The sequence below is a fragment of the Coregonus clupeaformis genome, unplaced genomic scaffold (assembly GCF_020615455.1).
Source record: "Coregonus clupeaformis isolate EN_2021a unplaced genomic scaffold, ASM2061545v1 scaf0481, whole genome shotgun sequence".
Taxonomy (NCBI): Eukaryota; Metazoa; Chordata; class Actinopteri; order Salmoniformes; family Salmonidae; genus Coregonus; species Coregonus clupeaformis.
In genome coordinates this window covers 35188-47500 of record NW_025533936.1, presented here as the reverse complement: position 1 = coordinate 47500, position 12313 = coordinate 35188, and the positions used below count along the sequence as shown (strand labels likewise).

At 46.1% G+C, this 12313-nt stretch overlaps 1 protein-coding gene across 1 annotated transcript in view; it reads right to left on the bottom strand.

Annotated features, from left to right (window-relative positions):
- Window positions 1-12036, bottom strand: part of LOC123484873 (netrin receptor DCC-like) — a 296376-nt gene extending 284340 nt beyond the window's left edge. Inside the window, exon 1 of the mRNA XM_045215606.1 lies at window positions 11600-12036. Coding sequence (XP_045071541.1) covers window positions 11600-11687 — 88 coding nt within the window. The 5' untranslated portion in view covers window positions 11688-12036. The remainder of the gene's footprint in view (window positions 1-11599) is intronic.
- Window positions 12037-12313: the final 277 nt, after the last annotated feature.

Below are 12313 nucleotides of genomic sequence, written 5' to 3'. Positions count from 1 at the left end.
ACACATACCATCCATGATAATGCATCTCTATCCATTACACATACCATCCATGATAATGCATCTCTACCATTACACATACCATCCATGAATATGCATCTCTACCCATTACACATACCATCCATGATAATGCATCTCTACCCATTACACATACCATCCATGATAATAATAATAGCACACATCTATTCAGCTTGTCTGGGTATAGACTGCAAAACAACACAAGACAAGCACTTGGAGAATGTACTACACATATCTATGTTGGTGATCTATACAATCACACACACACACACACACACACACACACACACACACACACACACACACACACACACACACACACACACTACAATCAGATTGTGGGGGCTGTTTTGTTAGACTTTAGTGCGGCTTTTGACATTATCGATCATAGTCGCTGCTGGAAAAACGTATGTGTTATGGCTTTACACTCCCTGCTATAATGTGGATAAAGAGTTACTTGTCTAACAGAACACAGAGGGTGTTCTTTAATGGAAGCCTCTCCAACATAATCCAGGTAGAATCAGGAATTCCCCAGGGCAGCTGTTTAGGCCCATTACTTTTTTCGATTTTTACTAACGAAATGCCACTGGCTTTGAGTAAAGCCAGAGTGTCTATGTATGCGGATGACTCAACACTATACATGTCAGCTACCACAGCGACTGAAATGACTGAAACACTTAACAAAGAGTTGCAATTAGTTTCAGAGTGGGTAACAAGGAATAAGTTAGTCCTAAATATTTCAAAAACTAAAAGCATTGTATTTGGGACAAATCATTCACTAAATCCTAAACCGCAACTAAATCTTGTAATAAATTATGTGGAAATTGACCAAGTTTAGGTGAATAAACTGTTTGGAGTAACCCTGGATTGTAAACTGTCATGGTCAAAACATATTGATACAACAGTAGCTAAGATGGGGAGAAGTCTGTCCATAATAAAGCGCTGCTCTGCCTTCTTAACAGCACTATCAACAAGGCAGGTCCTACAGGCCTTGGACCACTGTTCAGTCGTGTGGTCAGGTGCCACAAAAAGGGACTTAGAAAAATTGCAATTGGCTCAGAACAGGGCAGCACGGCTGGCCCTTGGATGTACACAGAGAGCTGATATTAATAATATGCATGTCAATCTCTCCTGGCTCAAAGTGGAGGAGAGATTGACTTCATCACTACTTGTATTTGTGAGAGGTATTGACATGTTGAATGCACCGAGCTGTCTGTTTGAACTACTGGTGCACAGCTCGGACACCCATGCATACCCCACAAGACATGCCACCAGAGGTCTCTTCACAGTCCCCGAGTCCAGAACAGACTATGGGAGGCGCAAAGTACTACATAGAGCCAAGACTACATGGAACTCTATGCCATATCAAGTAATTGATGCAAGCAGTACATTTAGATTTAAAAAACTGATTAAAAAAAACACCTGATGGAACAGCGGGGACTGTGAAGCAACACAAACAGAGGCACAGACACATGCATACACACACACACACACACACACACACACACACACACGATAACATACACACTATACTCATACGTTCACATGGATTTTGTCCTGTAGATATGTGGTGGTAGTGGTGGAGTAGGGGCCTGAAGGCACACAGTGTGTTGTGAAATCTGTGAATGTATTGTTATGTTTTTTTAAATTGTATAAACTGCCTTAATTTTGCTGGACCCCAGGAAGAGTAGCTGTTGCATTGACAGCAGCCAATGGGGATCCATAATAAATACAAATACAAAATACAAATCAGATCCCAGAAGGCACTTGTTGTTGTCTCCGCAATACGCTGGAAGCATTGTTAGCTAAGTGTGCTTAATACTGTTTGAGGGAATGTTCTGTGTGCTTAACAAGGCATAATTTCAGTGAAATAATAGGTTTACCACTGAAGACACACCATTGGTGTTTGGAAACATTGCTTCAGTTGATATGGCTGATTTGAAATGCAAGTCAGCCTGCACGCTTTTAGGAGATGAATGAGAAATATGGCTTTGTCCCAAATGGCACCCTATTCCCTATATAGTGCACTACTTTCACCCTATTCCCTGAGTAGTGCACTATTAGGGAATATGGTTCTATTTGGGACGGGCCCCGCAGTAAGGAAAACAAGCAGGCTGAAATTAAGCAGAACAACAGATCCTGTTCTCTTGACAAATACAGATAAATAAAGAGCTGGATGTCTGTGGAGGACCGACCGTTAGCTGGTGAGTTGGTTCTCGTACGTTTGATTTTAACTCGACAATGATTTGAGATACTACAGGGATTCAACCTCTTTCCAACACGACTGTACACATAGAGAGAACGTCTCTGGGTTCCTGTTGGCCTAGTCCCAAATAACACCCTATATAGTGGGAATAGGGAATATTGTTCCATTTGGGACGCATGTGTTCTCTAGTGCTACTGAGTGTCTAAGTGAATTTACAAACCAGAAACTTCAAGTAGGACTAAAGCGAACATTGTGATGATAACACCCCTGCAGGGATCCTGCCTCAGCTGGCTGTTAATAAAATTAAATAAATATGTGAGTCTACAAACCAACAACCTGTTAATAAAGTGCTACTATATATGTATATATATAAATATATTTTTTTTTTGTCATTTAGCAGACGCTCTTATCCAGAGCGACTTTCAGTTAGTGAGAGCATACATTTATTTTTTATTTATTTTTTCATACCCCGCGTTGGAAAATGAACCCACAATCCTGGCGTTGCAAACGCCATGCTCTACCAACTGAGCTACATCCCTGCCGGCCATTCCCTCCCCTACCCTGGACCAATTGTGCGCCGCCCCATGGGTCTCCCGGTCGCGGCCGGCTACGACAGAGCCTGGATTCGAACAAGGATCTCTAGTGGCACAGCTAGCACTGCGATGCAGTGCCTTAGACCACTGCGCCACTCTGGAGAGTCTACAAACCAACAACCTGTTAATAAAGTGATACTGTATGTTTCTGAGTGAGTCGACAAGTCAACAACCTGGAGTAGGACTCATTCCCAGTGACAAACACCAGCCTTTAAGTTTGATCTGCTTAACTCAAGCTCAGAGACTGCTCCAGGAAATACAGCATCCTGTAGGTAAAGACTGAACGTCGGTGTGGGCTACTAGCTGTCTGTTTTTCAAGTCTACAGAGGTTTAAGCGTTCTCTTCTCATTCAGGAAAACGTACTACTATGGCTTTGTTTAGACAGGCAGCACAATTCTAATCTTTTTTTCCCCCACTAATTTGTATTTTATATGATATGATATATTTTATTGTCCCAAAGGGTAAATTTGACTTGAACAATAGAGAGTGTAATGTTTACTGTTAATATTTATTGTTTATTTCACTTTTGTTTACTATCTACTTCACTTGCTTTGGCAATGTTAACATACGTTTCCCATGCCAATAAAGCCCTTAAATTGAAATTGAATTGAATTGAGTGCTGCTGTTTCCACATAGACTCTCTACATAATAAATACATAGAATTAATTGAGAATAACATCCCATCATACACCCACACAAAAAGTTAATTAGTTTATGTCAGGCAAGGCTGTGCCTAGGTGGCAGTTCCACATGGTGAAGGCCTTCCAGAGATGTTCTGACTAATTAGATCACATCTGATGTGAAAAAGATCTGATGTGATTGGTCAAAAGACCAATTAGTGGAAAAAATATCAGAATTTGGCTGCCTGTCTAAAAGCAGCCATAGTAGCTTAAAAACAAATAAGTATTTTAAGGTAGGCTACAGCTAGATATATATTACTTAAGTTGGATGTGTGCGTAATATATATCTACAGCATCTCAACATAGGCTTAACATCTGTTCATTGTTATAGAACACATTCATTATCATATAGTTTATTCCTTATGTAACACCATTCATTATCATATAGTTTATTCCTTATGTAACACCATTCATTATCATATAGTTTATTCCTTATGTAACACCATTCATTATCATATAGTTTATTCCTTATGTAACACCATTCATTATCATATAGTTTATTCCTTATGTAACACCATTCATTATCATATAGTTAATTCTTCATATAACACCATTCATTATCATATAGTTTATTCCTTATGTAACACCATGGATGACAAACTGTCACAGCATGGTATATCACTCAGTGAAGTGAACTAGTTTTTAAATAGCACATCAGGAGAAGTTCATTTCCCAGTGCGAAAAACTTCCCCTGTCGTATCCAATTAGCCTGTTTACTTTATGAAGCCTGTCCCTGATTGGATATGAATAACGAAGACAGTATGACCGCATAATGCCATCACCGCTAATACTGTTTATGATGTGCCACTCAAATGTCTATTCAAACCTTGAGGCCTATTATGACAACTGTCAAACAACATTTGCCAAATCAAGGACAGAATCGTGTGCTCACTGCTCACACACACACTCCAGGCAACACGAGACATGCAACAAAGTGCTTCCTGCTGTGCTGGACTCTGATTAGCTCTGATGTTTTATTTTTATTTAGTATTTTACCCCCTTTTTCCCCTCATCGCTGAAACTCCCCAACGGGCTCGGGAGGCGATGGTCGAGTCATGCGTCCTTCCGAAACATGACCCGCCAAACCGCTCTCCTTAACACCATGACCCGCCAAACCGCTCTCCTTAACACCATGACCCGCCTAACCGCGCTCCTTAACACCATGACCCGCCAAACCGCTCTCCTTAACACCATGACCCGCCTAACCGCGCTCCTTAACACCATGACCCGCCTAACCGCGCTCCTTAACACCATGACCCGCCTAACCGCTCTCCTTAACACCATGACCCGCCAAACCGCTCTCCTTAACACCATGACCCGCCTAACCGCGCTCCTCAACACCCGCCCGCCTAACCTTGTGAGAGACAGACAGCGTGACAGACAGGTTAAGAGTACGCCAGGCAAAGTGTGAGAGAGAGATGGAAGCTTAGCTGCAGCAGAGAGCCAGATCATGAGCCTGGGCAACACACAGAGAGTTAGTGAGGCTGGTCCACTCATTAAACTGCAGTAGCTCGTGGAGGAGATTAGTCAGTCAATATGACATGAAAGTCAGTATTTAGCAGAGCTGGGAGAAACTAGATGTGTTTCTGGTGCCTACTGCCTCAGATGAGACTAGATTACACAACTAATGAGGATATCTTCACTCTAGATTACACAACTAGTACATTCAGAGAGGAAGTCTTCACTCTCCTGCACGTACGGATGTATAAATACTTGTATGCAGACACACACTGTCTGTGTGATCCTGTTGTTATTGCTCAATAAAGGGACTCCTGAGTGGTCCATCCCAATCCGTATCTTGACCTATGAACCCTCAGCAGACATATGTTTCAGAATTTTAAATGGGAAAGAGATTGTAGTAAACTGCATATCTGCTCATCACATAAGCATGTGTTGTACTACAAGCAATGCAGCTTGTTCCTGCCCCATTGGTTCCTGCCCCATTGGTTGCTGCCCCATTGGTTGCTGCCCCATTGGTTGCTGCCCCATTGGTTGCTGCCCCATTGGTTCCTGCCCCATTGGTTGCTGCCCCATTGGTTCCTGCCCCATTGGTTGCTGCCCCATTGGTTCCTGCCCCATTGGTTGTTGCCCCATTGGTTGCTGCCCCATTGGTTTCTGCCCCATTGGTTCCTGCCCCATTGGTTGCTGCCCCATTGGTTCCTGCCCCATTGGTTGCTGCCCCATTGGTTCCTGCCCCATTGGTTCCTGCCCCATTGGTTGCTGCCCCAATTTCTGCCCCATTGTTGCTGCCCCATTGGTTCCTGCCCCATTGGTTGCTGCCCCAATTGGTTGCTGCCCCATTGGTTGCTGCCCCATTGGTTCCTGCCCCATTGGTTGCTGCCCCATTGGTTGCTGCCCCATTGGTTGCTGCCCCAATTGGTTCCTGCCCCATTGGTTGCTGCCCCATTGGTTCCTGCCCCATTGGTTGCTGCCCCATTGGTTCCTGCCCCATTGGTTCCTGCCCCATTGGTTCCTGCCCCATTGGTTCCTGCCCCATTGGTTGCTGCCCCAATTGGTTGCTGCCCCATTGGTTGCTGCCAGATTGGTTGCTTCACGTCAAACAGTAGAACATGAGAGGGACTGGAAGTGGCCAAGGGCCAGACAGTCCCGGAGCTTTACTGTGACCCTATGACCCGCCTACTCATGACACTTGATTAAAGGGATACTTGGGGAGTTTGGCAATAAGGCCCTTTATCTACTTCCCCCGGAGTCAGATGAACTGGTGGATACCATTTGTATGTCTCTGTGTCCAGTACGAAGGAAGTTAAGAGGTAGTTTCACGAGCCAATGCTAACTAGTGTTAGCACAATGATTGGAAGTCTATGGGTATCTACTAGCACGCTAGTGAGAGGGATTTAAACAGTATTCTACGCTGATGTCGTCTGACAGTGCTTGTCAACTGCATTACCGTCAGATGGGATAATGCTTGAATTCTTTGAATTCGAATGTAACGGGCAGCACAAATGCAAACATGAGATTGTTGCAATTGTGCAGAGAGTGGAACACGTACTGTGATTTAAAGTGGAGGTGCACCTCTAGTGGTGTAAAGATGAAGTACACACTGAGTACGAGGTATGGTAGTAAAGGTGCATTTCATTTGTGATCCAAAATAGTGTTATCCATAATGGGCTAGTGTGGAGTTGACGTCTATTCCATCATGAGTGCCAGACAACAGATTCAACAAGCACAAGCAGTGCTAGACAGGGGGCAAAAGTTGCAATGCAATTTGTTAGGCTAGTGTTGTGTTCAACGCTGGAGGAGCCGCAAGCAATTGCCAGTAAAAAGCTGGCGGCCCCCCCATCAAACCCACCCTCCACTCCACCCCGCTTTACTCTCTCTGTCTCTCTCAATTCAATTCAATTCAAGGGGTTTTATTGGCATGGCAAACATATGTTTACATTTCCAAAGCAAGTGAATGGGATAAGAGCGTCTGCTAAATGATGTAAATGTACATGTAAAATGGATAAACAAAAGTGAAATAAACAATAAAAAGTGAACAGATATTGAGTGAACAAATATTACACTCTCTCTCTCTCTCTCTCTCTCTCTCTCTCTCTCTCTCTCTCTCTCTCTCTCTCTCTCTCTCTCTCTCTCTCTCCCTCTCTCTCTCTCTCTCTTTTTCTCTCTCTCTCTCTCTCTCTCTCTCTCTCTCTCTCTCTCTCTCTCTCTCTCTCTCTCTCTCTCTCTCTCTCTCTCTCTCTCTCTCTCTCTCTCTCTCTCTCTCTCTCTCTCTCTCTCTCTCTCTCTCTCTCTCTCTCTCTCTCTCTCTCTCTCTCTCACACACACACACACACACACACACACACCCCATTTGAAACATATTTTCTCATTGTCTCTCTCTCTCACACACCCCGAGTGGCGCAGCGGTCTAAGGCACAGCATCTCAGTGCTTGAGGCGTCACTACAGACCCCCTGGTTCGATTCCAGGCTGTATCACAACCGGCCGTGATTGGGAGTCCCATAGGGCGGCGCACAATTGGCCCAGCGTTGTCCGGGTTTGGCCGGTGTAGGTCATCATTGTAAAAAATTATTTGTTATTAACTGACTTGCCTAGTTAAATTAAAAATAATTTGAAACATCCTCTCTCCACCCCAATTGTTACATATCCAACCCAGTGCTGCTGCTGCTGATAATTCAAAAGTTGTTATTTGTAACTGTGGAGAATAATAATGAGGATATTCTCATCCTGACATTTCCAATTAGAAACATGAGTACTAGTCTAGAGGTACCCACCAGTCGCTAGAGTACTAGTCTAGGAGGTACCCACCAGTCCCCAGATTACCAGTCGCTAGAGTACTAGTCTAGGAGGTACCCACCAGTCCCCAGATTACCAGGCGTTAGAGTACTAGTCTAGGAGGTACCCACCAGTCCCCAGATTACCAGTCTCTAGAGTACTAGTCTAGGAGGTACCCACCAGTCCCCAGATTACCAGTGACTAGAGTACTAGTCTAGGAGGTACCCACCAGTCCCCAGATTACCAGGCGCTAGAGTACTAGTCTAGGAGGTACCCACCAGTCCCCAGATTACCAGGCGCTAGAGTACTAGTCTAGGAGGTACCCACCAGTCCCCAGATTACCAGGCACTAGAGTACTAGTCTAGGAGGTACCCACCAGTCCCCAGATTACCAGTCGCTAGAGTACTAGTCTAGGAGGTACCCACCAGTCCCCAGATTACCAGTCGCTAGAGTACTAGTCTAGGAGGTACCCACCAGTCCCCAGATTACCAGTCGCTAGAGTACTAGTCTAGGAGGTACCCACCAGTCCCCAGATTACCAGGCGCTAGAGTACTAGTCTAGGAGGTACCCACCAGTCCCCAGATTACCAGGCGCTAGAGTACTAGTCTAGGAGGTACCCACCAGTCCCCAGATTACCAGGCGCTAGAGTACTAGTCTAGGAGGTACCCACCAGTCCCCAGATTACCAGGCGCTAGAGTACTAGTCTAGGAGGTACCCACCAGTCCCCAGATTACCAGTCGCTAGAGTACTAGTCTAGGAGGTACCCACCAGTCCCCAGATTGCCAGTCGCTAGAGTACTAGTCTAGGAGGTACCCACCAGTCCCCAGATTGCCAGTCGCTAGAGTGCTAGTCTAGGAGGTACCCACCAGTCCCCAGATTACCAGTCGCTAGAGTGCTAGTCTAGAGGTACCCACCAGTCCCCAGATTACCAGTCGCTAGAGTGCTAGTCTAGAGGTACCCACCAGTCCCCAGATTGCCAGTCGCTAGAGTACTAGTCTAGAGGTACCCACCAGTCCCCAGATTACCAGGCGCTAGAGTACTAGTCTAGGAGGTACCCACCAGTCCCCAGATTACCAGTCGCTAGAGTACTAGTCTAGGAGGTACCCACCAGTCCCCAGATTACCAGTCGCTAGAGTGCTAGTCTAGGAGGTACCCACCAGTCCCCAGATTACCAGTCGCTAGAGTACTAGTCTAGAGGTACCCACCACTCGCTAGAGTACTAGTCTAGGAGGTACCCACCAGTCCCCAGATTACCAGTCGCTAGAGTACTAGTCTAGGAGGTACCAACCAGTCCCCAGATTACCAGGCGCTAGAGTACTAGTCTAGGAGGTACCCACCAGTCCCCAGATTACCAGGCGCTAGAGTACTAGTCTAGGAGGTACCCACCAGTCCCCAGATTACCAGGCGCTAGAGTACTAGTCTAGGAGGTACCCACCAGTCCCCAGATTACCAGTGACTAGAGTACTAGTCTAGAGGTACCCACCAGTCCCCAGATTACCAGTGACTAGAGTACTAGTCTAGGAGGTACCCACCAGTCCCCAGATTACCAGGCGCTAGAGTACTAGTCTAGGAGGTACCCACCAGTCCCCAGATTACCAGGCGCTAGAGTACTAGTCTAGGAGGTACCCACCAGTCCCCAGATTACCAGGCACTAGAGTACTAGTCTAGGAGGTACCCACCAGTCCCCAGATTACCAGTCGCTAGAGTACTAGTCTAGGAGGTACCCACCAGTCCCCAGATTACCAGGCGCTAGAGTACTAGTCTAGGAGGTACCCACCAGTCCCCAGATTACCAGGCGCTAGAGTACTAGTCTAGGAGGTACCCACCAGTCCCCAGATTACCAGGCACTAGAGTACTAGTCTAGGAGGTACCCACCAGTCCCCAGATTACCAGTCGCTAGAGTACTAGTCTGGAGGTACCCACCAGTCCCCAGATTACCAGGCGCTAGAGTGCTAGTCTAGGGAGGTACCCACCAGTCCCCAGATTACCAGGCGCTAGAGTACTAGTCTAGGAGGTACCCACCAGTCCCCAGATTACCAGTCGCTAGAGTACTAGTCTAGGAGGTACCCACCAGTCCCCAGATTACCAGTGACTAGAGTACTAGTCTAGAGGTACCCACCAGTCCCCAGATTACCAGTGACTAGAGTACTAGTCTAGGAGGTACCCACCAGTCCCCAGATTACCAGGCGCTAGAGTACTAGTCTAGGAGGTACCCACCAGTCCCCAGATTACCAGTCGCTAGAGTACTAGTCTAGAGGTACCCACCAGTCCCCAGATTACCAGGCGCTAGAGTACTAGTCTAGGAGGTACCCACCAGTCCCCAGATTACCAGGCGCTAGAGTACTAGTCTAGGAGGTACCCACCAGTCCCCAGATTACCAGGCGCTAGAGTACTAGTCTAGGAGGTACCCACCAGTCCCCAGATTACCAGTCGCTAGAGTACTAGTCTAGGAGGTACCCACCAGTCCCCAGATTACCAGGCGCTAGAGTACTAGTCTAGGAGCTACCCACCAGTCCCCAGATTACCAGGCGCTAGAGTACTAGTCTAGGAGCTACCCACCAGTCCCCAGATTACCAGGCGCTAGAGTGCTAGTCTAGGAGGTACCCACCAGTCCCCAGATTACCAGTCGCTAGAGTACTAGTCTAGGAGGTACCCACCAGTCCCCAGATTACCAGTGACTAGAGTACTAGTCTAGGAGGTACCCACCAGTCCCCAGATTACCAGTCGCTAGAGTACTAGTCTAGAGGTACCCACCAGTCCCCAGATTACCAGGCGCTAGAGTACTAGTCTAGGAGGTACCCACCAGTCCCCAGATTACCAGGCGCTAGAGTACTAGTCTAGAGGTACCCACCAGTCCCCAGATTACCAGGCGCTAGAGTACTAGTCTAGGAGGTACCCACCAGTCCCCAGATTACCAGGCGCTAGAGTACTAGTCTAGAGGTACCCACCAGTCCCCAGATTACCAGTCGCTAGAGTACTAGTCTAAGAGGTACCCACCCGACAGTCCATGACGTGGTAATAACGCTGCACTAGTGTACAATGATAAGGACTGTGTATGAGGGTTTTATGAGGGGGTAGGATCAAGGCTATGCCGGTAGTTGAGGACTAGGGGCTATATAGGCAGTAGTCCAGCCTAAATCAGCCTAATTAAATGGGATTAGATGTACATAGTGAGTCTACTGGGCTACAGCAGGTGACCTATTGACACAAATACACTGTATTCTCTCAATGAGCATCTACAAGCTTCTATAGTTATTATTACACGTTTAATACAGCAGTCTATTCAACATTAATGGTGTTTATACACAAATATGAATGGTGAATAAAAATATCGAGGTTCAGAGATATTATGCTACCGAGACACACACACACAGAGAGAGAGAGAGAGAGAGAGAGAGAGAGAGAGAGAGAGAGAGAGAGAGAGAGAGAGAGAGAGAGAGAGAGAGAGAGAGAGAGAGCGATTCAATCAGGAGATTCAATCAGGAGCAAATTGCCATTTCAGAGCTATTTCATTATAGCCCATCAGCAAATCAACAGGGAGGTAAAATAATAAAACGATAAATAATTAGACTACTAAAAACACGTTGCCCAAGATATGCAGGAAAATTAAAAAAAACAGCCTGAATAGGTTCCCAAATTTGAATAAAACCGAGTAAAAGTCAAACATAAAACTGTTGGCTTCTCCACAACAGCACCAAGACCAATACGCATCCAATGGAAACCTACCTCCAGCAATAGCCTACAGCCGATGTGTCAATTAAATACATCTGTATGCAACACACTACACAGCATCTGTTTTTGTGGGCATGCACACCCGCGTAGTTTACATGTTTCGACATTAAAATATGTTTTAGGCTATTCAGAGACTTACCAAATGATGTTGAATCGCCGGTGAGATAGCATAACCAGACAAATACCGAAAGTATTTTCACCCAAATATATCCAAATGATCCCTCCATGGCTCCGCTTCACCGCTGAGCGACACTAGTCCCACTATCTCAAAAATCCTTTTCTAAAAACCACACAACGCACGAATCAATTCATGAGCGCAGTGCGTATGGAACCGGTTGCCCAACAAATCTCCCAATACAATAGCAACAAAAAGCAGGCAGGTACGGAGGTGGTAGTTTCCAAGTTATGAAGCAACAACTAAAACCATTAGTTCTCCATCTTTTTCAGTGGCAGGGCTACAAGCGTAACGCGGTAGAAACCCTCTTGGGAAAGGACATGCGGACTTCGGATCACAAGTAACGGGAGCTGTCCAGCGGTTCACTGTGAGAGACCAGAGAGAGAGAGAGGAGATGGGTACGCGAATTAATTGATCTAACGGGGGTTGGAGGTAAAGAACGGAGTGATATTAACTCCACTGAACGGATTGGAGCGTTTGGAGGATCGATGGAACTATGGGGGGATTCTAGTATTGGGATTCAAGGCTGTAAAGGGGCATAAGAGAGCTCGCCTGCCATCTCTGGTCAAATTATGAACTGTCTATAAATGCCACTCATCTCCTGTGCTGTGGCGACCACCTATATTCGGCATTCGCAACTATTTCTGATTGCGGCCTGTGGACATTTATATTACTATA